The sequence below is a fragment of the Zophobas morio genome, unplaced genomic scaffold, assembly GCF_036711695.1.
Source record: "Zophobas morio isolate AGI-343-1 ecotype UQ-CSIRO unplaced genomic scaffold, CSIRO_AGI_Zmor_V1 ptg000014l, whole genome shotgun sequence".
Lineage (NCBI taxonomy): Eukaryota > Metazoa > Arthropoda > Insecta > Coleoptera > Tenebrionidae > Zophobas > Zophobas morio.
The window spans coordinates 17304020-17330445 of record NW_026972119.1 but is presented as its reverse complement, the minus strand read 5'-3'; the positions used below and the strand labels follow the sequence as shown (position 1 = coordinate 17330445).

The 26426-nt window shown below is 31.6% G+C and overlaps 2 protein-coding genes across 3 annotated transcripts in view; both read right to left on the bottom strand.

The window, feature by feature from the left end:
- Positions 1 to 17776, bottom strand: part of LOC135128584 (2-oxoisovalerate dehydrogenase subunit beta, mitochondrial) — a 53622-nt gene extending 35846 nt beyond the window's left edge. The window contains exons 1-3 of one of the 2 annotated variants that reach the window (XM_064055478.1): positions 17575 to 17776; positions 5249 to 5529; positions 5042 to 5197 (exon numbers count right to left, since the gene is read on the bottom strand). In XM_064055478.1, the coding sequence (XP_063911548.1) occupies positions 5042 to 5197; positions 5249 to 5509 (417 nt within the window). In that variant the 5' untranslated portion in view covers positions 5510 to 5529; positions 17575 to 17776. The other variant, XM_064055477.1, reaches the window with a different exon arrangement.
- Positions 17777 to 26188: 8412 nt separating this feature from the next.
- Positions 26189 to 26426, bottom strand: part of LOC135128580 (centrosomal protein of 290 kDa) — an 83543-nt gene continuing 83305 nt past the window's right edge. The window contains exon 21 of the mRNA XM_064055473.1: positions 26189 to 26398. Within this exon, the coding sequence (XP_063911543.1) occupies positions 26345 to 26398 (54 nt within the window). The 3' untranslated portion in view covers positions 26189 to 26344. The remainder of the gene's footprint in view (positions 26399 to 26426) is intronic.

Below are 26426 nucleotides of genomic sequence, written 5' to 3'. Positions count from 1 at the left end.
CTATTTGAGAAAGAAGTCCAAAATAAGTTTAAATAGAATTGATCTAGGATGTATCGGAAGATTCTAGAAGGAAATCAACTTCGGAAAATTTCAAAAGTGTAGAATATCAGCACACTCAAATTTTAAAAGTTTCTACAAAATTTCGAAAGCGAAAAGAACATTCGAATAGAGATCTAAGTGACGACAAGAAAGATAGGAAGATTTGGAATTCAAAGCGAAGGATAACTAATGTTAAAAGGAACAGCTAGAAAATTTTAGAACATTCCATTTGAAAATATTTTTATTCTGACAGTATAGAACACTTCCATCATAAAAACGATCAAAAAGGGAACAGGGATTCCATTTGAGCAAGGAGTTGAAACTAAAATTACCATAAATAGAATTGACCAAGGACGTATCGAAAAAATTTTAAAAGAAAATCAGCTTCGGAAAATTTCTAAAAAGCTGGATCTCAATTTGAAAAGTTTCTAGAAAATTTGGAATGCAAAACTGACAAGATTTGAACTTCAAATCAAAGGATAACTCATGTCAAAAAGAACAGTTAAAAAATTTTGGAAAGTTCCATTTGAAAAGAACTTTGTTTTGACAACATAGAACACTTCCAGCATAAAAAAAGGATCAAACAAGGAAAAAGGATTCTATTTGAGAAAGAAGAAGAATTTAAGGAAAATTAAATAGAATTGATCTAGAACGTATCCTGAAGATTCTAGAAGGAAATCAGCTTCGGAAAATTTCAACAACGTAGAACATCTGCACGCCCAAATTTGAAAAGTTTCTTGAAAATTTGAAAAGCGAAATTAACATTCGAAAAGAAATCAAACCGACAACAAAGAAGACAGTGAGATTTGTACTTCAATGCGAAGGATAACAAATGTCAAAAAGAATAGATAGGAAATTTTAGAATTATTAATTTGAAAAGAACTTTATTGTGACAGCATAGAATACTTCCACTATAAGAGGATCCAATAAAGAAAAGGATTTTGTTTCAGAAAAAGTTCAAAGGAAAATTTAATAAAATTGATCTAGGACGTATTGAGAAGATTCTAGAAGAAAATCAGATTCGGAAAATTTCATAAATGTAGATTCTATTTGGCAAAAAGTCCATAATTAAATCAAGTAGAATTTATCCAGCACGTTTCCAGAAGTTTCTAGAAGGAAATCTGGTTTTGGAAATTTCAAAAGTGCAGAACATCTGCATGCTCAAATTTGACGAGGTTCTAGAAAAATTGGAAAGCGAAATTGACATTAGAAAAGAAATCTCACTCATAACAAGAAAGATACTAAAATTTACACTTTAAGGTGAAGGATAACTAGTGTCAAATGAAAGATCTAGGAAATTTTGAAATGTTCCACTTGAAAAGAATTTTATTCTGAAAAAGTAGAACACTTTTACCATAAAAACAAAATCAAACAGAGAAAGAAGTTCAAAGGAAAATTAAATAGAATTGATCTAGGTCGTACATCGAGAAGATTCAAAAAGGAAATCAGCTTCGATAAATTTCAAAAGTTTAGAACATCTGCGCGGTCAAATTTGAAAAGTTTTTAGAAAATTTGGAAAGCGAAATTAACATTCGAAAAGAAATCAAACCGACGACAAGGAAGATAGTAAGATTTGGACTTCAAGGCGAAGGATAACTAATGTCAAAAAGAGTAGGTAGGAAATTTTTACACGTCCGTTTGTAAACAACTTTATTCTGGCAGCATAGAACACTTCTACCATAAAAAAGAATCAAACGGGGAAAAAGGATTCTATTTGAGAAAAAAGTTCATAATAAAATCAAGAATAATGAATTCTATACGTTTCGAGAAGATTCTAGAAGAAAATCTGCTTTTGGAAATTTCAAAAGTGCAGAACATCTGCATACCCAAATTTGACGAGGTTCTAGAAAATTTGGAAAGTGAAATTGACATTAGAAAAGAAATCTCACTCGTGACAAGAAAGATAGTAAAATTTAAACTTTAAGGTGAAGGATAACTAGTGTCAAAGGAAAGATCTAGGAAATTTTGAAATGTTCCACTTGAAAAGAATTTTATTCTGAAAAAGTAGAACACTTTTACCATAAAAACAAAATCAAAGAGAGAAAGAAGTTCAAAGGAAAATTAAATAGAATTGATCTAGGTCGTATCGAGAAGATTCAAAAAGGAAATCATCTTCGGAAAATTTCAAAAGTTTAGAACATCTGCGCGGTCAAATTTGAAAAGTTTTTAGAAAATTTGGAAAGCGAAATTAACATTCGAAAAGAAATCAAGCCGACGACAAGGAAGATAGTAAGATTTGGACTTCAAGGCGAAGGATAGCTAATGTCAAAAAGAATAGGTAAGAAATTTTTGAACGTCCGTTTGTAAACAACTTTATTCTGGCAGCATAAAACACTTCTACCATAAAAAAGAATCAAACGGGGAAAAAGGATTCTATTTGAGAAAAAAGTTCATAATAAAATCAAGAAGAATGAATTCAGCACGTTTCGAGATGATTCTAGAAGGAAATCTGCTTTTGGAAATTTCAAAAGTGCAAAACAACTGCATACTCAAATTTGACAAGGTTCTAGAAAATTTGGAAAGCGAAATTGACATTTGAAAAAAAATCTCACTCGTGACAAGAAAGATAGTAAGATTTAGACTTTAAGGTGAAGGATAACTAGTGTCAAAGAAAAGATCTAGGAAATTTTGAAATGTTCCACTTGAAAAGAATTTTTGTCTGAAAAAATAGAACACTTTTACCATAAAAACAAGATCAAAGAGAGAAAGAAGTTCAAAGGAAAATTAAATAGAATTGATCTAGCTCGTACATCGAGAAAATTCTATAAGGAAAAACAGCTTCGGAAATTTTCAAAAGTTTAGAACATCTGCACGCTCAAATTTGAAAAGCTTTTAGAAAATTTGGAAAGCGAAATTAACATTCGAAAACAAATCAAACCGGCGACAAGGAAGATAGTATGATTTGGACTTCAAGGCGAAGGATAACAAATGTCAAAAAGAATAGGTAGGAAATTTTTGCACGTCCGTTTGTAAAGAACTTTATTCTGACAGCATAGATCAAGAAGAATGAATTCAGCACGTTTCGAGAAGATTCTAGAAGGAAATCTGCTTTTAGAAATTTCAAAAGTGCAGAACATTTGCACGATCAAATTTGAAAAGGTTGTAGAAAATTTGGAAAGCGAAATTGACATTAGAAAAGAAATCTAACTGACGAACGTTCCATTTGAAAAGAACGTTATTCTGAAAATATAGAACACTTTGACCATAAAAAAGGATCGAAGAGGGAAAAAGGATTCTATTTGAGAAAAAAGTTCCAAGTAAAATTAAATAGGATTATTGCTGACGTATCGAGTTTCTAGATTTAGAAGGTAATCAGTTTCATAAAGTTTCAAAACTATAGAACATATCCACGCCCAAATTTGAAATGTTTCTAGAAAATTTGAAAAGCAAAAGTAACATTCTAGGAAAAATTTAACTGATGAAAAGGAATAGGTGACTTTTGAAAGCAAAAAGTAACCAGTGTGGGAGAGAGAAGCTACAAAATTTAGCAACGTTCCATTTAAAAACAACATTTCCGTCATAAAAAAGGGTCGAAGAAGGATCTCTGGAGGTTTGCAGAAAATTTTTTGGATGAAGAGACTACGGAAGAAGATCTAAGAGTTAATTTAGGCAAGACTTACAAAAGATGTCCATCTTATTATTATTATTAATATTGTTCTTTAGAGGAGAACTATTGACACTTACAATTTCTGGAAATTTCTGTTTACCAAGGAAAAACAGACAATTTCTCGATAAGTTCAGTGTTCGAAAAAATGAGTGTACACCTGAAAGAACTGGAAAATTTACAACAGTGTAAACAAAAATGAATCGATAAATACAAGAACAAAGTAAAAAACATATCGAATAAAGTTAGAAATTAATGATATACGAATAAACAGAAGCCGATCGGTTAAATAAAGAAAAAGACGAACCGACAACGAACACCAATGATGATCCAAAGTTAATGATTGTTTGATTAAAGCATCAGAATATGGATTAGGTCGATCAGTTTATCAGTTGTTACCTAAAGAACATGATTTCAAGCTGCCTATTTTGGTCCATGATTGAAATTTTAAAGAGATGGGGTTGAATAGAGGTGTGACCATATCTAGTGAACGGGAAAGTTGAAGGTAGCTAGAAACGATTAGAATGGAAAAAAATTTAGTGATCGCAGACTCGAGAGAGGAAAGTATTCCACAAGGGATAGTCTTATACTTAAGTATGTTTGTAGGCTAAAAAGGCAGGCCGGTGGTGTATTTGGGTAGAAGAAGAGAGTCACGGAGGAGAGCTGATCTATTAAGTAGAAGGGTAATTGATAAGAACTGTAATAAAATTTTTATAACTGAAGTGGCACTAATTTTCTGCAATTTATAAAATAAGTAGTTACTGACACCTAAACACTCTAAGTCATTTTGATATCATAAAGGACTGTTAGTTTGTAATCTTGTTTCACATCAAAGGAACGTTTTATTGCTTAGCAAATTATTTCTGCTCCATGGTTTTCAAGATTAATGATAATAATTTAAAAATGTAAAACTATTACCACAGAAATATTTATATCGTTAAACCAGAAACAGTGTAAATGTTTATCTTTCATAAATGGACCGTTTCTTTAACGGGGTGACATAAAATAAAAAAAAAACAATTTGGAAAAAGGAGAGATTATTATAGATTCTTTTTCAACATTACACAACACACCTGCCTATTAATATTTGATAGGCACCATTTTTGTATCAATTTTTAACGAAACGCTTCCGATATATTTGCTGCAGTTCTTGTAAAGACTCCGATTATAAACCATAAAAATTCCGCTCGTGTTCATTTTAAAGAGACAATAAATTCGCATCACGTCAGCCGACTTTAATAAAAGCCCCAGCCGTTTAAAACCCCGTAAACACGAAAAATACCCCAAAATACGCCAGTTATCTTTCGATCCGCAACCGCACATCTGCAGTTTGCTTTAAAACCTCGACAGCAAGATTAGCCAGCTTCGACAAGACTGGATGAGACGTGTTAAACGAACCTTTAATCCCGGCGTATGTGCAAAATACGCCTCTGGGCTCTGTGAATGGTAAAGCGCTCCATGTCCAACGGCTCCGCAGGGCGCCCTGACAGTTAATTTTCCGCAATCAAACTGCCCCCCGCTTCGGTACCTCATTTTGGCTGCTTCGTTGACTAACTGCAATCTGTTTTGTCAAACCAAATTATGCTGAAACTATGCCCGTTAGACCTGGTCGAATGCCGGAAATATGTAATCGGCGAATTGAATTTCAGCTATTGCTGTCGAACCCATGTTGGCGGCGCCGATGGCGAAGCCGACAATGCCTTGTTCGCACAAAGGGGTGTTGAATACGCGGCCAGGACCGTACTTGGCCTGGAGGCCTATCGTGCAGCGGAACACCCCCCCGAAGGCCACGTCTTCGCCGAAGACCAGGGCGCTCTCGTCGGACTGCAGGGCCGAATCCAGGGCGTTGTTGATGGCTTGGAACATGTTCAGCTTCGTGGTTTCTCCTGAAAGACAGTTCTAATCAAATATTTGAAAATATTTTAAATACTAAAACCGCGTAAAGGTTAATACAACATCCTTCAAGATCCTCCTACACTACTCTGATCGACTTGTGCTAAGCTCTCTGACTGGCTGAAGTTATTATTTTTTCGATATTTCCACAAAACTTGACCGTTCACTACGAACCTCTAAAAAGTTTAAATATAAACAATACATTTTTTCAACCATAATGAAAACAGTGAAGTTTGAAAAGCTTAAGATAAAGGAAAACAAAAGATTAAAATAAACATTGTTAGGGGTAATTTTGCCACATTTTTAATTTTATAAAGTCTTTCCCTTGTTTGGCGAAAAAATCGTTATTCTAGAATTCAATTTGGGGCTTTGAGGTGCAAGTGTCTAGCCCCTGAACAAGTTGGATTTTGGAATTAGGTTTTAAAGCAAAACTCTAGACGAGATTTGAAATTTTTCGGAATGAGTTATTCGGAAAGATTCTGATGAAAATTTAAGGATTTAGAAATGAAAAAACTTTCCTTTCGATTTCAAAATATATTATTCATTTTGTTTGCTTGCCACAAAAAATGTGGTTTTAGATTTGGATTTAAGACTTTGAGCTTTGGAGTTTTTGGAAATGAGTTATTTGGAAATATCTTCATGAAAATTTGCGGATTTCAAAAATAAGGAACCTTTTCTTTTGATTTTAAAAATAAATTATTGATTTTGTTGACGGATTTTTAAAGTATTTGAATTGAGGATGGCATTCCACTTTTTTCCGGAAAATCGTGATTTCAGAAATTGATGTGAGACTTTGAAGAGCAAATTTCTCACCTTTGAACAGATTGGATTGAGATTTGGTCTTAAGACAAAACTTTGAATTTTTGGTAAATTTGAAAGTTTCCGAAATGAGTTATTTGGAATTTTTTTCGTGAAAATTTGCGGATTTTGATAATGAAGAAGTTTCCCTTTCGATTTTAAAATAGGTTATTGATTTTACTGACGAGTTTACAAATGCTTAAATTGAAAATGGCATTTCCTTTGTTTTCGGAAAATATCCTGATTTTAGTAAAGAATTTGAGGGTTTAAAGGGCGTATTTCTCGCCTTTCAATAGGTTTGATTTTGGAATTAGGTTCGAAAAGAAAATTCTGTTTGTGAATTTTTGGAAGACCATGTAGACCAGGTTTTAATGTTTCGAAATAAGTTATTTGGAAAAATATAATTGTGAAAATTGGCCAATTTCGACGAAGAGACTTTTCTTTCGATTTTAAAATAGGATATTGATTTTGTTGACGTATTCAGAAGTTCTTAAACTGAAAATGGCATTTTTCCTTTGTTTGGTGCAAAAAATCGTGATTCTAAAATTCAATTTGAGGCTTTGAGATGCAAATTTCTCGCCTTTGAACAGGTTGGATTTTGGAATTAGGTTTTAAAGCAAAACTCTAGACGAGGTTTGAAATTTTTCGGAATGAGTTATTTGGAAAGATTCTGATGAAAATTTAAGGATTTAGAAATGAAGAAACTTTCCTTTCGATTTCAAAATATGTTATTGATTTTGTTTGCTTGTCAGAAAAAACGTGGTTTTAGATTTGGATTTAAGACTTTGGGGTTTGGAGTTTTTGGAAATGAGTTATTTGGAAATATCTTCATGAAAATTTGGGGATTTCAAAAATAAGGAACCTTTTCTTTTGATTTTAAAAATAAATTATTGATTTTGTTGACGGATTTTTAAAGTATTTGAACTGAGGATGGCATTTCACTTTTTTCCAGAAAATCGTGATTTTAGAAATTGATATGAGACTTTGAAGAGCAAATTTCTCACCTTTGAAAAGATTGGATTGAGATTTGGTCTTAAGGCAAAACTGTGAATTTTTGGTAAATTTGAAAGTTTCTGAAATGAGTTATTTGGATTTTTTTTCTTGAAAATTTGCGGATTTTGTTAATGAAGAAGTTTCGTTTTCGATTTTAAAATAGGTTATTGATTTTACTGACGAGTTTACAAATGCTTAAATTGAAAATGGCATTTCCCTTGTTTTCGGAAAATATCCTGATTTTAGTAAAGAATTTGAGGGTTTAAGGGGCGTATTTCTCGCCTTTCAATAGGTTTGATTTTGGAATTAGATTCTAAAAGAAAATTCTGTTTGTGAAATTTTGGAAGACCATGTAGATCAGGTTTTAATGTTTCGAAATAAGTTATTTGGAAAAATATAATTGTGAAAATTGGCCAATTTCGACGAAGAGACTTTTCTTTCGATTTTAAAATAGGATATTGATTTTGTTGACGTATTCAGAAGTTCTTAAACTGAAAATGGCATTTTTCCTTTGTTTGGTGCAAAAAATCGTGATTCTAAAATTCAATTTGAGGCTTTGAGATGCAAATTTCCCGCCTTTGAACAGGTTGGATTTTGGAATTAGGTTTTAAAGCAAAACTCTAGACGAGGTTTGAAATTTTTCGGAATGAGTTATTCGCAAAGATTCTGATGAAAATTTAAGGATTTAGAAATGAAGAAACTTTCCTTTCGATTTCAAAATATATTATTGATTTTGTTTGCTTGCCAGAAAAAACGTGGTTTTAGATTTGGATTTAAGACTTTGAGGTTTGGAGTTTTTGGAAATGAGTTGTTTGGAAATATCTTCATGAAAATTTGAGGATGTCAAAAACAAGGAACCTTTTCTTTCGATTTTAAAAATAAATTATTGATTTTGTTGACGGATTTTTAAGGTATTTGAACTGAGGATGGCATTCCCCTTTTTTCCGGAAAATCGTGATTTTAGAAATTGATATGAGACTTTGAAGAGCAAATTTCTCACCTTTGAACAGATTGGATTGAGATTTGGTCTTAAGGCAAAACTGTGAATTTTTGGTAAATTTGAAAGTTTCCGAAATGAGTTATTTAGATTTTTTTTTCGTGAAAATTTGCGGATTTCGATAATGAAGAAATTTCCCTTTCGATTTTAAAATAGGTTATTGATCTTACTGACGAGTTTACAAATGCTTAAATTGAAAATGGCATTTCCTTCGTTTTCGGAAAAAATCCAAATTTGAGTAAAGAATTTGAGGGTTTAAAGGGCGTATTTCTCGCCTTTCAATAGGTTTGATTTTGGAATTAGGTTCTAAAAGAAAATTCTGTTTGTGAATTTTTGGAAGACCATGTAGACCAGGTTTTAATGTTTCGAAATAAGTTATTTGGAAAAATATAATTGTGAAAATTGGCCAATTTCGACGAAGAGACTTTTCTTTCGATTTTAAAATAGGATATTGATTTTTTGACGTATTCAGAAGTTCCTAAACTGAAAATGGCATTTTTCCTTTGTTTGGTGCAAAATCGTGATTCTAAAATTCAATTTGGGGCTTTCAGATGCAAATTTCTCGGCTTTGAACAGGTTGGATTTTGGAATTAGGTTTTAAGGCAAAACTCTAGGCGAGATTTGAAATTTTTCGGAATGAGTTATTCGGAAAGATTCTGATGAAAATTTATGGATTTAGAAATGAAGAAACTTTCCTTTCGATTTCAAAATATGTTATTGATTTTGTTTGCTTGCCAGAAAAAACGTGGTTTTAGATTTGGATTTAAGACTTTGAGGTTTGGAGTTTTTGGAAATGAGTTATCTGGAAATATCTTCATGAAAATTTGAGGATTTCAAAAATAAGGAAACTTTTCTTTCGATTTTAAAAATAAATTATTGATTTTGTTGACGGATTTTTAAAGTATTTGAACTGAGCATGGCATTCCTCTTTTTTCCGGAAAAATCGTGATTTTAGAAATTGATATGAGACTTTAAAGATCAAATTTCTCATCTTTGAACAGATTGGATTGAGATTTGGTCTTAGGCAAAACTGTGAATTTTTGGTAAATTTGAAAGTTTCCGAAATGAGTTATTTGGATTTTTTGTTCGTGAAAATTTGCGGATTTTGATAATGAAGTAGTTTCCCTTTCGATTTTAAAATAGGTTATTGATTTTACTGACGAGTTTACAAATGCTTAAATTGAAAATGGCATTTCCTTTGTTTTCGGAAAAAATCCTGATTTTAGTAAAGGATTTGAGGATTTAACGCGCAGATTCTCGCCTTTGGATAGGTTTGATTTTGGAATTAGATTTTAAATCAATATTCTAGTTGTGAATTTTTGGAAGACCATATAGATTAGGTTTTAAAGTTTCGGAATAAGTTATTTGTGGAAGCAACCTTGTGAAAATTGACAAATTTCGACAATGAAGAGATTTTTCTTTCGATTTGAAAATAGGATATTGATTTTGTTGACGTATTCAGAAGTTCTTAAACTGAAAATGGCATTTTTCCTTTGTTTGGTGCAAAAAATCGTGATTTTAAAATTCAATTTGAGGCTTTGAGATAGAAATTTCTCGCCTTTGAACAGGTTGGATTTTGGAATTAGGTTTTAAAGCAAAACTCTAGACGAGATTTGAAATTTTTCGGAATGAGTTATTCGGAAAGATTCTGATGAAAATTTAAGGATTTAGAAATGAAGGAACTTTCCTTTCAATTTCAAAATATGTTATTGATTTTGTTTGCTTGCCAGAAAAAACGTGGTTTTAGATTTGGATTTAAGACTTTGAGGTTTGGAGTTTTTGGAAATGAGTTATCTGGAAATATCTTAATGAAAATTTGAGGATTTCAAAAATAAGGAAACTTTTCCTTCGATTTTAAAAATAAATTATTGATTTTGTTGACGGATTTTTAAAGTATTTGAACTGAGGATGGCATTCCACTTTTTTCCGGAAAAATCGTGATTTTAGAAATTGATATGAGACTTTGAAGAGCAAATTTCTCACCTTTGAATAGATTGGATTGAGATTTGGTCTTAAGGCAAAACTTTAAATTTTCGATAAATTTGAAAGTTTCCGAAATGAGTTATTTGGAATTTTTTTCGTGAAAATTTGCGGATTTTGATAATGAAGAAGTTTCCTTTTCGATTTTAAAATAGGTTATTGATATTTCTGACGAGTTTACAAATGCTTAAATTGAAAATGGCATTTCCTCTGTTTTCGGAAAATATCCTGATTTTAATAAAGAATTTGAGGGTTTAAGGGGCGTATTTCTCGCCTTTCAATAGGTTTGATTTTGGAATTAGATTCTAAAAGAAAATTCTGTTTGTGAAATTTTGGAAGACCATGTAGATCAGGTTTTAATGTTTCGAAATAAGTTATTTGGAAAAATATAATTGTGAAAATTGGCCAATTTCGACGAAGAGACTTTTCTTTCGATTTTAAAATAGGATATTGATTTTGTTGACGTATTCAGAAGTTCTTAAACTGAAAATGGCATTTTTCCTTTGTTTGGTGCAAAAAATCGTGATTCTAAAATTCAATTTGAGGCTTTGAGATGCAAATTTCCCGCCTTTGAACAGGTTGGATTTTGGAATTAGGTTTTAAAGCAAAACTCTAGACGAGGTTTGAAATTTTTCGGAATGAGTTATTCGCAAAGATTCTGATGAAAATTTAAGGATTTAGAAATGAAGAAACTTTCCTTTCGATTTCAAAATATATTATTGATTTTGTTTGTAACGGATTTTTATTTAATTTTGAATTGATTTGCATTCGAAGTGGTGGCGCATCTATCACGCGTAGTGTTGGTGCGAGCTACGGGAAAAAACGAGGAGAAAAAGGGAGATAAGAACAAGAGAGGAGATAGCGGGGCGGGAGCGAGTGAGGAGCTCGGGAGGAAGACAATCAAGTTCAGGGGCTTTTCAAGGAAGATTTTCGGGAAGAGACGGGACCTGAGAACCGAAGGAAGAGTCAGGAGCCTCCGCCGCCTACGCTGAGGAGAGAAGAGGTGCCCTTCCGCATATTTTAACAGTGATTGGCTTATCGTATGTAATATCTTTAATAATATCATTTGTCGTAAACGTAGTTTTATTGGGCTCGGGTTGAAACCCACTTCGTGAGGTAACAATAAAGTAGCATTTATTTGAAATCCGGTAAGTAGGTTACATGTTTGCTTGCCAGAAAAAACGTGGTTTTAGATTTGGATTTAAGACTTTGAGGTTTGGAGTTTTTGGAAATGAGTTGTTTGGAAATATCTTCATGAAAATTTGAGGATGTCAAAAACAAGGAACCATTTCTTTCGATTTTAAAAATAAATTATTGATTTTGTTGACGGATTTTTAAGGTATTTGAACTGAGGATGGCATTCCCCTTTTTTCCGGAAAATCGTGATTTTAGAAATTGATATGAGACTTTGAAGAGCAAATTTCTCACCTTTGAACAGATTGGATTGAGATTTGGTCTTAAGGCAAAACTGTGAATTTTTGGTAAATTTGAAAGTTTCCGAAATGAGTTATTTGGATTTTTTTTTCGTGAAAATTTGCGGATTTCGATAATGAAGAAATTTCCCTTTCGATTTTAAAATAGGTTATTGATCTTACTGACGAGTTTACAAATGCTTAAATTGAAAATGGCATTTTCTTCGTTTTCGGAAAAAATCCAAATTTGAGTAAAGAATTTGAGGGTTTAAAGGGCGTATTTCTCGCCTTTCAATAGGTTTGATTTTGGAATTAGGTTCTAAAAGAAAATTCTGTTTGTGAATTTTTGGAAGACCATGTAGACCAGGTTTTAATGTTTCGAAATAAGTTATTTGGAAAAATATAATTGTGAAAATTGGCCAATTTCGACGAAGAGACTTTTCTTTCGATTTTAAAATAGGATATTGATTTTTTGACGTATTCAGAAGTTCCTAAACTGAAAATGGCATTTTTCCTTTGTTTGGTGCAAAATCGTGATTCTAAAATTCAATTTGGGGCTTTCAGATGCAAATTTCTCGCCTTTGAACAGGTTGGATTTTGGAATTAGGTTTTAAGGCAAAACTCTAGGCGAGATTTGAAATTTTTAGGAATGAGTTATTCGGAAAGATTCTGATGAAAATTTATGGATTTAGAAATGAAGAAACTTTCCTTTCGATTTCAAAATATGTTATTGATTTTGTTTGCTTGCCAGAAAAAACGTGGTTTTAGATTTGGATTTAAGACTTTGAGGTTTGGAGTTTTTGGAAATGAGTTATCTGGAAATATCTTCATGAAAATTTGAGGATTTGAGGATTTCAAAAATAAGGAAACTTTTCTTTCGATTTTAAAAATAAATTATTGATTTTGTTGACGGATTTTTAAAGTATTTGAACTGAGGATGGCATTCCTCTTTTTTCCGGAAAAATCGTGATTTTAGAAATTGATATGAGACTTTAAAGATCAAATTTCTCATCTTTGAACAGATTGGATTGAGATTTGGTCTTAGGCAAAACTGTGAATTTTTGGTAAATTTGAAAGTTTCCGAAATGAGTTATTTGGATTTTTTTTTCGTGAAAATTTGCGAATTTTGATAATGAAGAAGTTTCCCTTTCGATTTTAAAATAGGTTATTGATTTTACTGACGAGTTTACAAATGCTTAAATTGAAAATGGCATTTCCTTTGTTTTCGGAAAATATCCTGATTTTAGTAAAGAATTTGAGGGTTTAAAGGGCATATTTCTCGCCTTTCAATAGGTTTGATTTTGGAATTAGGTTCTAAACGAAAATTCTGTTTGTGAATTTTTGGAAGACCATGTAGATCAGGTTTTAATGTTTCGAAATAAGTTATTTGGAAAAATATAATTGTGAAAATTGGCCAATTTCGAGGAAGAGACTTTTCTTTCGATTTTAAAACAGGATAGTGATTTTGTTGACGTATTCAGAAGTTCCTAAACTGAACATCGCATTTTTCCTTTGTTTGGTGCAAAAAATCGTGATTCTAGAATTCAATTTGAGGCTTTGAGATGCAAATTTCTTGCCTTTGAACAAGTTGGATTTTGGAATTAGGTTTTAAAACAAAACTAGACGAAGTTTGAAATTTTTCGGAATGAGTTATTCGGAAAGATTCTGATGAAAATTTAAGGATTTAGAAATGAAGAAACTTTCCTTTCGATTTCAAAATATGTTTTTGATTTTGTTTGCTTGCCAGAAAAAACATGGTTTTAGATTTGGATTTAAGACTTTGAGGTTTGGAGTTCTTTGAAATGAGTTATCTGGAAATATCTTCATGAAAATTTGCGGATTTCAAAAATAAGGAACCTTTTCTTTCGATTCTAAACTTAAGTTATTGATTTTGTTGACGGATTTTTAAAGTATTTGAACTGAGGATGGCATTCCCCTTTTTTCCGGAAAATCGTGATTTTAGAAATTGATATGAGACTTTGAAGAGCAAATTTCTCACCTTTGAACAGATTGGATTGAGATTTGGTCTTAAGGCACAACTGTAAATTTTTGGTAAATTTGAAAGTTTCCGAAATGAGTTATTTGGATTTTTTTCGTGAAAATTTGCGGATTTTGATAATGAAGAAGTTTCCTTTTCGATTTTAAAATGGGTTATTGAACTTACTGACGAGTTTACAATTGCTTAAATTGAAAATGCCATTTCCTTTGTTTTCGGAAAATATCCTGATTTTAGTAAGGAATTTGAGGGTTTTCTCGCCTTTCAATAGGTTTGATTTTGGAATTAGGTTCTAAAACAAAATTCTGTTTGTGAATTTTTGGAAGACCGTGTAGATCAGGTTTTAATGTTTCGAAATAAGTTATTTGGCAAAATATAATTGTGAAAATTGGCCAATTTCGACGAAAATACTTTTCTTTCGATTTTAAAATAGGATATTGATTTTGTTGGCGTATTCAGAAGTTCTTAAACTGAAAATGGCATTTTTCCTTTGTTTGGTGCAAAAAATCGTGATTCTAAAATTCAATTTGACGCTTTGAGATGCAAATTTCTCGCCTTTGAACAGGTTGGATTTTGGAATTAGGTTTGAAAGCAAAACTCTAGACGAGATTTGAAATTTTTCGGAATGAGTTATTCGGAAAGATTCTGATGAAAATTTAAGGATTTAGAAATGAAGAAACTTTCCTTTCGATTTCAAAATATGTTATTGATTTTGTTTGCTTGCCAGAAAAAACGTGGTTTTAGATTTGGATTTAAGACTTTGAGGTTTGAAGTTTTTGGAAATGAGTTATCTGGAAATATCTTCATGAAAATTTGCGGATTTCAAAAATAAGGAACCTTGTCTTTTCATTTTAAAAATAAATTATTGATTTTGTTGACGGATTTTTAAAGTATTTGAACTGAGGATGGCATTCCCCTTTTTTTCGGAAAAATCGTGACTTTAGAAATTGATATGAGACTTTGAAGAGCAAATTTCTCACCTTTGAACAGATTGGATTGAGATTTCGTCTTAAGGCAAAACTTTGAATTTTTGGTAAATTTGAAAGTTTCCGAAATGAGTTATTTGGAATTTTTTTCTTGAAAATTTGGGGATTTTGATAATGAAGAAGTTTCCTTTTCGATTTTAAAATAGGTTATTGATCTTACTGACGAATTTAGAAATGCTTAAATTGAAAATAGCAGTTCCTTTGTTTTGGGAAAAAATCCTGATTTTAGTAATGGATTTGAGGCTTTTTAGGGAGTATTTCTCGCCTTTCGATAGGTTTGATTTTGGAATTAGATTCTAAAAGAAAATTCTGTTTGTGAATTTTTGGAAGACCATGTAGATCAGGTTTTAATGTTTCGAAATAAGTTATTTGGAAAAATACAATTGTGAAAATTGACAAATTTCGACGAAGAGACTTTTCTTTCGATTTTAAAACAGGATAGTGATTTTGTTGACGTATTCAGAAGTTCCTAAACTGAAAATCGCATTTTTCCTTTGTTTGGTGCAAAAAATCGTGATTCTAAAATTCAATTTGAGGCTTTGAGATGCAAATTTCTCGCCTTTGAACAGGTTGGATTTTGGAATTAGGTTAAAGCAAAACTCTAGACGAGGTTTGAAATTTTTCGAAATGAGTTATTTGGAAATATCTTCATGAAAATTTGCGGATTTCGAAATGGAGAAACTTCCCTTCTGATTTCAAAATACGCCACTAATTTTGTTTGCTTGCCGGAAAAAAACGTGGTTTTAGAATTAGATTTAAACCTTTGAAGAGCAAATTTGTCACCATAGGCCAGGTTAGATTTTGGAATTAGGTTTTGAAGCAAAATCCTATTTGTGAATTTTTTTTTTGAAGACCATGCAGACAAGGTTTGGAAATTGTTTCGCCCACCCACCCTCTCTTAAGACTAAGGTTTTGGTAAATGTAGTACCTGCTAAGATAAAACTGGTTTTGGCAAATGAAGCTTTGAAGAGCAAATTTCTTACCTTTGAACAGATTGAATTGAGATTTGGTCTTAAAGCAAAACTCTGAATTTTTGGTAAATTTTGGTGCGGGATAAACGGAGAAATTTTGTTAATGATTTATCAAACGGACGATAAGATTTTGTAATATTTCAAAGCATTCGGTTTTGCAGGTCACACTAATTTTTTTCCAAAAATCTGGATATCTCCGACCAAAATTCAACACAGATTCATAAACTATACGTATAGGAGTACATTATTTTATAAAATTTAAAACATATTTACTATTACCCACACTATGTACAATTTTGAGGTGACGTCATTCCATTTTTGGTGGGAATGAAACAACACATTTTGTAAATCTTAAGATAAGGAAAAAAAATCTGTTAATAATAGAATAAGCTTTATTAAACAGTCATTTTGACGTATATGATATTTTCTTAATCGAAAACGATTTTCCGTTTCTGTCGTATGTCTGTTCCCAATATTATTACTTGTTAGAATGACGGTTAAAATTAGTTGTTTATGAATAATTTAAGTTTCACCAAGACATTTTCCACGAACAGGTAACATGATAAAGCCGACGTCATACTCGTCTGATAAAATAAAGGAAATGGAGCGAATTTATCCCTTAAAACCTATCACAACAAAGAATTATTTAAGGGTCAGCGGACTGTTCACACAGACGAAGATCGGTGGCCAGTCGGATGTGCAACGAAAAACGATACAGTCGAAAGGTAGGCGATGAAATAAAAATTTGTGATACGGTATGAATGAAAAGGAAACATATTTGTTAACCGCTAACCAATATTTGTCTGATCGTCCCCACCAAAAATTAGGTGACGTCATCGCAAAATTTGCTAAGTAATCCGATTTGTCTTTAACCTTACGCAAGTATAAACTGTAAAACCAGTTATTCTGAAGTACGTTTTAACTTGATGGTGAACATAATAGAATTCATTGATTAAAGTCACAAACGGTTTATGTAATTATCTCCAACTCTGGGAACACAGCAATCTTTGCATTAGCTTTCTAGCTTTCTAGACCATTTTTTTATTATATTTTTATAGAAACTGCAAATCTGCCGAATAATTTGTATTCCAGTGACATTCTGCACCTAAAGCAACTGCTTTCCTCGTCTTCGTCATTTCCAATAATTTAATTGCTTATTTGGTTTAATTATAATTTTGCACCAAAATTTAACTTTGAAATGTTTTATATTTAATTAAAATATTTATTAATAAATATAAATAATGAAGTTGTAATTATAAAACATAAAAAAAACTTCAAAGCAGTAAAACGAAATTTTGCACGCCTCCTTAAATAATTTCTGTGCAATTATACGCACATCAGAACCTTGAGAATCTTGTTTCCACCTGGAGAAAGAAGGTAAAATTAGACTCTTGATGGGTTCAAGGTCAGTTTGAGCGCACGCGTTTCTCGATGACGTCGTAACTGTCATAATTACGTCTGTTGATTTCTAGTATATTTTTTAAAGGCCAGTGCTCCACACGTTTGTTGCAAGTCACGTCAAACATTTAACATTCATATCCGTTTTTAAATAAAAATAATCCGTTGACAATGTAGCGATTTATCTTTACAACTGATCGCACTCTGCACGGTTCGGAAGAAAACAAAAAGAGTCCGTTTACCTTTAACAGGCGATTCTGCATCGGCTGTATAAACAAAATGGTTCCGTTTATTGATCAGGTTATTTAAAATGCGCAGCTCACGGCTATTCTGTCTCAAACATAAAGTACAAATCTTGTTCAGAGCCATTTTAACAAGCCCAATTCAAAAACAACACCACTGTCACCAACTCACGTTGTACTACTGTTATCTGTTTTGGTTAAAATTACGAAAACTTGTAGCCTATCGACCTTGGTGAACTCACATTATCATCGTATAGCTACCTACTTTAGCCGGCGACTAGAAAGAAGATGAAGAGATAGTGACCAGTTACGAAAGCGGAATGGATTTCGTCAAGAGTGGCGTCATCACAGTCAACCGAAGAAATGTTGTTTTCATGGTATCTGCTATCGTGAAAGTGGATAAACAATTAGCGATAAAATCCCGTTTTGCTGGACGGTTGGTCACCTAAGTCTGGGTCTACGTTCGAAAGCGAATGCCACTGGTAACGTAAACAAGATAATGATTAGATAAAGGGGATCTATTTGTGTTCGGTGTAACTTACTACCAAGAGCCACAAAGCGGAATAGCCTAATAAATTCCTTCATTCATATTGTTCGGCTCCAAAGTCAAGTACGCAATTAAGTGCAGCAATGAACTTTCCGATAAAGCACGACGCGGAACTTTGAATTGAGGCAGAAGCGTATTCGGATTATTAAAATGGTCAAATCAAGAGTATTTGTTTTGTCTCGAAGTAGTGTGCAAGGAAATTAGTGATATTTATTAGTGCAGAGTTTCTAATTCCGGAAGACTGACAACAACAGAGTAATTAACGGCTGGAAGTTTCCCAAAGCGGCGATTGAGGATAAGAGATCACTTTCGACAAGAACGGGAGCTTGTGGAAAAATTCAAGCTATTTTTTGCTGCATTGGCTGTCGAATTTTATTATTTTATTTGTATTTCCTCACTTAAAAATTTCTTCCATTTAAATGTCACACTTTACAGTCAGTCACGGTGGAAAAATTTAACATTAGTTGATATTTTGTTTTGTCAGTTGAATCTCCTCACAGCGAATATTCTCGTCTACAACAATGTCTAGTTTCTCAAGTACGTCTAGAACATCATAGTTGTCACAGATTATATGATTATTTTAAAGACTCGAGATTAATCATCTACTTTAGAGTCTCCACTCATGATTGATGACTAAAAAGCCAAATAAGTGTGGTATCTATTTCCAAACTTTCCAGTTTGTTTACTTTGTGTGTAAATTAAATATCTTTCCCCTTAAGGAACCAAGTTTTGTAATAAAAATTCAAGCAAAAGATTTTCCAAAGCCACGTGTTATCAGTTGACTTCTCTGCAAGTTACTATTTCTAGAGGGTTTAGTCTTAAGAGGTCGTTGATTCCAAACTGGTTGAAATATATCAACTATTCAGTAAGTGTGGATGTGAGACAAAATATTTTCAATTCAACACGTAATTTTTCCGGTCGTGTGAATGAATCGTGCATTGTTGATTTTTTCTTTCTTGTATTAAACAGGTTTTAGTTTGTTTCAATTGTTTCAAATGTTGAAAAAATGTATTTGAAAGCTGTAAAAAAATATAAGCATTCTGTATATTAAAGTCTGATTTCATTAAAGTGCGTACCTGTGTTTATTTTTCCGTAAAATATTTTTTGTAAACCCTTTACATTACTAAAAAAATTCAAAGAAATTGGAATAAAATAGCACCGTCGAATCAGTATTTAAAAAATAAACTATGGTTATTTAGCCTAAGAAGAGACTAATGAGAGTATTTAGAAACATATAGGATGTTCTATCTAAAACAACTAAGTTATGTACTAGGCTTCAAGAACAAAACACTCTGTATAGTCGAAAATAATTTTAAACTACACTTTTCAAAGAACGATACAAATTTGACATTTTCCCATTGACCCCCATGACAAGATATTGAAGACAGAAAGGATGAATTCTACAAGAGATGAAAAGGTAAGCTAAATATGTATTGTAATAGGGCCTATCGGGTGAAGGGCTACTTTCATGTTTTTTGAACGCTTCATGACCTCTAGAGTACGAAAAACTGCTATCAACAATTTTATGACTTCAGCTCAACACTTTCGCCAGTAAACGACATTTAAATTTTATAAAATAGTGTACTGCCGTACTTGTGGTTTATGAATCAACTTTGATTTTGCTTATAACTATCATAATTTTTATTGTTTCATTTTTCCTCTATTTTAGATACATAGTACGAACTTGGTCAAATGGGTCGGAGCAGGAAATGGCGCGCCCATTTTGCAAATAAATGTCCAGGTTCCTACTCGAGAATGGTTCCTAAAAATCTTAAAGATCCCATTAATCAGGAAGATTAAATAAACTCCAAATTGTAAATCAACTGAAGTCTAAGATTGTACATATAAGAAAGATCTAACAAAATTCTACAAATTTTAAAAATTTTGAGGGTTTTAAAGTTCCCAAAAATTCTAAAGAGCTTTAGAGAGCCTGAAAATTCAAAACTTTTGATAATTCCAAAGAGTCCAAAATGTTCAATGATTTTAAAGATTCCAGACCTAAAGACTAAAGACCTTAAAGATCCTATAAATCAGAAAGATTAAAGAAATTCCAAATTGTAAATAAGAAATATTCAACAAAATCCTAAAAATTTTCAGTGATTCCAAAAGCTACAAATATTTATTTTAACGACCTGAAAGATGCCATAAATCAGAAAGATTAGAGAAAATCCAAAATGTAAATAAACTGAAATTCTAAGATTCCACATACCAGAAAAAATCCAACAAAACCCTTAAAATTTTAAAGATCCGAAACTTCCCAAAAATTCTAGAGAGCTTTAGAGAACCTGGAAATTCTGAATTTTGATAATTCTAAAGAATCCAAAATGTTCAATGATTCTAATGACTTCAGACCTAAAAACTAAAGACCTTAAAGATCCTATAAATCAGGAAGAGTAAAGAAATTCCAAATTGATCTAACTAAATCCTACAAATTTTAAACATCCGAAAGTTTCCAAAAATTCTGAAGGGCTTTAGAGAGCCTGGGAATTCTAAACTTTTGATAATTCTAAAGCGTTGAAAATGTTCAATCATTCTAAAGACTCCAGATCTAAAGACTAAATAAAGACCTTAAAGATCCTATAAATCACGAATATTAAAGAAATTCCAAATTGTAAATAAGAAATACTTATTCAACATAATCCTAAAAATTTTGAAGATTCTGAGGTTCCTAAAGACCCTAGAAATCTAAACTTATAATAATTCTAAAGCGTCCAAAATGTGCAATGATTCTAAAGACTCCAGACATTCTAAAGACTTTAAAGATCCTGGAAATTCTAAACTTCTAATAATTCCAAAGTGTCCAAAATTTTCGGTGATTCTAAAGGCTTCAAATATTTATTCTAAAGATCTGAAAGATGCCATAAATCAGAAAGATTAGAGAAATTGCAAAATGTAAGTAAATTGAAGTTCTAAGATTCCACATACCAGGAAAAATCCAACAAAATCCTTAAAATTTTAAAGATCCGAAAGTTCCCAATAATTCTAGAGAGCTTTAGAGAGCCTGGAAATTCTGAATTTTGATAATTCTAAAAAATCCAAAATGTTCAATGATTCTAAAGACTCCAGACCTAAAGACTAAAGACCTTAAAGATCCTATAAATCAGGAAGATTAAAGAAATTCCAAATTGATCTAACTAAATTCTACAAATTTTAAAAATCCGAAAATTTCCAAAAATTCTGAAGAGCTTTAGAGAGCCTGGAAATTCAGCATTTTTGATAATTCCAAAGAGTCCAAAATGTTCAATGATTCTAAAGATTCCAGACCTAAAGAATAAAGACCTTAAAGATCGCATAAATCAGAAAGATTAAAGAAATTCCAAATTGTAAATAAGAAATATTCAACACAATCCTAAAAATTTTGAAGATCTTGAGGATCCTAAAGACCCTAGAAATCTAAACTTATAATAATTCTAAAGCGTCCAAAATGTGCAATGATTCTAAAGACTCCAGACATTCTAAAGACATTAAAGATCCTGGAAATTCTAAACTTCTAATAATTCCAAAGTGTCCAAAATTTTCGGTGATTCTAAAGGCTTCAAATATTTATTCTAAAGACCTGAAAGATGCCATAAATCAGAAAGATTAGAGAAATTCCAAAATGTAAGTAAACTGAAGTTCTAAGATTCCACATACCAGGAAAAATCCAACAAAATCCTTAAAATTTTAAAGATCCGAAAGTTTCCAATAATTCTAGAGAGCTTTAGAGAGCCTGGATATTCTGAATTTTGATAATTCTAAAAAATCCAAAATGTTCAATGATTCTAAAGACTCCAGACCTAAAGACTAAAGACCTTAAAGATCCTATAAGTCAGGAAGAGTAAAGAAATTCCAAGTTGATCTAACTAAATCCTACAAATTTTAAACATCCGAAAGTTTCCAAAAATTCTGAAGAGCTTTAGAGAGCCCGGAAATTCAAAACTTTTGATAATTCTAAAGAGTCCAAAACGTTCAATGATTCTAAAGATTCCAGACCTAAAGAATAAAGACCTTAAAGATCGTATAAATCAGAAAGATTAAAGAAATTCCAAATTGTAAATAAGAAATATTCAACACAATCCTAAAAATTTTGAAGATCTTGAGGATCCTAAAGACCCTAGAAATCTAAACTTATAATAATTCTAAAGCGTTCAAAATGTGCAATGATTCTGAAGACTCGAGACAATCTAAAGACTTTAAAGATCACGGAAATTCTAAACTTCTAATAATTCCAAAGTGTCCAAAATTTTCAGTGATTCTAAAGGCTTCAAATATTTATTCTAAAGACCTGAAATATGCCATAAATCAGAAAGATTAGAGAAATTCCAAAATGTAAATAAACTGAAGTTCTAAGATTCCACATACCAGGAAAAATCCAACAAAATCCTTAAAATTTTAAAGATCCGAAAGTTCCCAAAAATTCTAGAGAACTTTAGAGAGTCTGGAAATTCAGAATTTTGATAATTCTAAAAGATCCAAAATGTTCAATGATTCTAAAGACTCCAGACCTAAAGACTAAAGACCTTAAAGATCCTATAAATCAGGAAGAGTAAAGAAATTCCAAATGGTAAATAAACTGAAATTGTAAGATTCTACATAATAAGAAATATTTAACAAAAGATCTAAAAACTAAAGACCTTAAAGGTCCTATAAATCAAGAAGATTAAAGAAATTCCAAATTGACTAACTAAATCCTGCAAATTTTAAAGATGTGAAAGTTTCCAAAAATTCTAAAGAGCTTTCGAGAGCCTGGAAATTCTGAACTTTCGATAATTCGAAATAGTCCAAAATGTTCAATGATTCTAAAGACTCCAGACCTGAAGACTAAAGACCTTAAAGATTCTATAATCAGGAAGATTAAAGAAATTTCAAATTATAAATCAACTGAAGTTCTAAGATTGTACATATAGGAAGGATCTAACAAAATCCTACAAATTTTAAAAATCTTGAGGGTACTAAAGTTCGCAAAAATTCTAAAGAGCTTTAGAGAGCCTGAAAAATCTAAACTTTTGAATAATTTTAAACAGTCGAAAATATCCAATGATTCTAAAGACTCCAGATATTCTAAAGACCTGAAAGATGCGATAAATTAGAAAGATTAGAGAAATTCCAAAATGTAATGTAACTGAAGTTCCAAGATTCTACATATGAGAAAGGTTCAACAAAATCCTTAAAATTTTAAAGATATTGAGGGTCCTAAAATTCCTAGAAATTCTAGAGAGCTTTAAAAATCCTGAAAATTCTACACTTCTAATAATTTCAAAGTGTCCAAAATGTTCAGTGATTCTAAAGGCTCCAGACATTCTAAAGACAAAAGGCGATCAATCAGAACGATTAGAGAAATTTCAAATTGTAGAAAAACTGGAGTTCTAGGATTCTACCTACATATATGAAAGATGCAATAAAATCCTAAAAATTAAAGATCCTGAGGGTCCTAAAGATTCTAGAAATTCTAGAAAGCCTTAAATTCTAAACTTCTAATAATTTTAAAGTGTCCAAAATGTCCAATAATTCTAACGATTCTAAAGACCTTAAATCAGTTATAAAAATTAGAGAAATTACAGATTATAAATAAATTGAACTTATAAGAAAGATCCTAAAAATTTTAAAGATTTGTATTTAAAAAAAATGGTCTTAAGTTATGACATTTTCTATAAAATATAAGAATAAGCGATGTGCCGTTCGCCTGTGTTAATAATATAATAATTTTATTATTATAAAAAATTTACAGTATCGACCGCATATTACGAACCTGAGGTCCTTTTTGCAATATCTTTTTAAATAAGCGAGAAAAGTGAGAAAAATTTGTCGTAATTTGTAAAAATGTTTTGTTTGAAACAGTTAAAAGTTTGACCCACCGAAAAATAGTTCGCTAGATAATTTTTCGTAGATCACGAATCTAAAATATTTTTTACGAAAAATCCCCAAAACCGTTCCCAATGGCTTTGACTGAAAGGAAAACATTAAGTTTCTAGTTATATAGAGTATTAATCGCAAATTTATCATATGAAACCCTAGTCCCGCCCACCCACCCTCTATTTTCTTAAAAAGTATGTCATTTGCCAAAAATTCTCTCCCCGCTCTCTCTTTCCTTGTAGGATATGTCATTTATCAAAATCAGTGCTACCGACGTGTATTTTTCCTAGGAGGTATGTCATTTGCCAAAATCAGTCTTATCTTAGCAAGTACTATATCATATATTGAAATGGCAAAATAAATTATTAAACAATAATTAAATGGTACTTGTCAAGACAATACTGATTTTGGCAGATGGCATATCCTTTAAGAAAATAGAGGGTGGGTGGGTAGGGCTAGTATTCGATAAGATAAAACTGATTTTCGCATTTTTGACATTTTCGACTATTTTTCAACTATTTCCGAAAATTAGCGAGAAAAGTGCGAAAAAGTTTTCATAATTTCCAAAAATTTTTTGTCTGAAACACTTAAAGACGATCTGACCCAACGGAAAAAGGTTGGCTTATTGATAATTTTTCGCAGATTACGATTCTAAAATATTTTGACGATTTGTCTTCAAATAAGTGAGAAATGCGAGGAAAGGACTCCAAAAATCCCCAAAATTTCCAAAAACTTTGAAACCGTTCCAAATGGCTTTATTTGAGAGGAAAACATTGAGTTTCAAGTTTTATAGAGTATTAATCGCAGATTTATCTTATGAAATACTATACCCGCCCACCCATTCAACCTCTATTTTCTTAAAGAATATAATATGTGTCATTTGCCAAAAATTGTCTTATTTTAGCAAGTACTAGCACCGCCGACCCCCCCTCTCTTTCCTTGTAGGATGTTATTTATCAAAATCAGTCTTACCTTAGCAAGTACTAGCCCCGCCCACCCGACCTGTATTTTTCCTAGGAGATATGTCATTTGCCAAAATCAGTCTTATCTTAGCAAGTACTACATTATACATATATTGAAATAGCAAAATAAATTACTCTATTAAACAATAATTAAATAGTACTTGCTAAGATAATACTTTGAGCAACACGGTACTCAAAATCATATTTTTAATTTCTTGTAAAGAAATAAGTACTTTACAGATAAGCTCTGCCCCCTTGGTTCACGGCCAATAAAAAAATCATCACAATTGAGATAGGGCGGGTGGGCGGGCTTACCTTTGCATTTTTTTTTTAATATCATGTAAACTTCTTTTCACAATATGAAACTTAAAACATGTTTAAAATTTGTATAAGAAAATATCGATTTTGTAATTAGGCTCCGCCCCATAATTGGTAAATCCATATTTGCTTGCAAAAATGTATCATGCTCAAAGTTTCTTGTTGTGAAAAGATGGTTATGTATATTAAGAAAAAAAAGGCTAAATATAAGCCCCGCCCACCCGCCCTATCTCAATTCTGATGATTTTTTTTATTCGTCTTAAGCCGAGGGGTAAAGCTTAATTGTAAAATCCCTATTTAATTAAAACTAAATTTATTAGAAAAGAAAACCAGAAGAGAAGCCCCACCCTCCCGTCTCGATCTCAATCGCGATGAATTTTTCATTCGTTGTTAGACCGAGGGGCGGAGCGTAGTTGAAAAATCGATAATTCCGTATACAATTTACCATTTTAAACATGTTTTAAGTTTCTTATTGTGAAAAGACGACTACACATTAAGAAAAAAAGGCAAAATGTACCTAATCTTCGCCCTAAAAATTGCTCATCTCGAAAGTCACCCCAAACATATTTTTGTATGTTGTTATTCATTTTCGACTTTGAAACATTTAGGTAATGTTTTTCTCAATATACTTTTAATTTCTTCCATTATTTGTAATCGTGATTTGGATATTTTATTTATTTTATTTCTATTTCTCTCTAGCTTCTTGACTCTTCTTCGCTACTTATTATTATACTTTTCTTTTTATTACCTACCCTTATTTTATATAAATTTTCGTACCAATAACTTACATTAGTTAGAATTGCTTTCCATTATTTCCACGTCCTTGCATTTTATTCTTAATTTTTTGTATATTTTTAATTTATTTTTTCGTTAGAACAGCTGAAGTTAAGCATGTACTCAGAATATTTTTTTCTATTGGTAATCTGATGTGCGTTAATAACCTTACCTGTACTTTGACAATCCAGAGATATTTTAATTTTATAATTTTTCGGAAAAGTTGTATTTGTTCGTCTGTTCATTAGGGGCGAGGAAAGTTCCGTCTGAGACCTTTTTTTTAAACCTCAACAGGTTTTAATATTTCAATTAAAATGCTTAATTATACTAATAAAAGTCATTTAAGTGTATTTATTACTAGAATAAACTCTTATAATTCGTTGCAATTAAAATTACACCTGACGAAAAAATGTAGTTACAGGAGTAATAACATATAATAAAACGACTTTCATTTTGTATTTACTTTATTAAAAAAATATACAAAAATGTGCACTTATTTATTCCTGAAATTAGATCTGTGTAATATTTAATAAGTTAAATGAGATATGACTGATATGGGTAACTGCATCCTCTAGCTACAATAATCTTGTTTATTGTAGGTCCTATTGATTTTCGCCCGGCTTGGATTCCTGCGTTCGCAGCTTCAGCACCTCTAGCTATAAAACAGAAAAACCTGAAAACAGA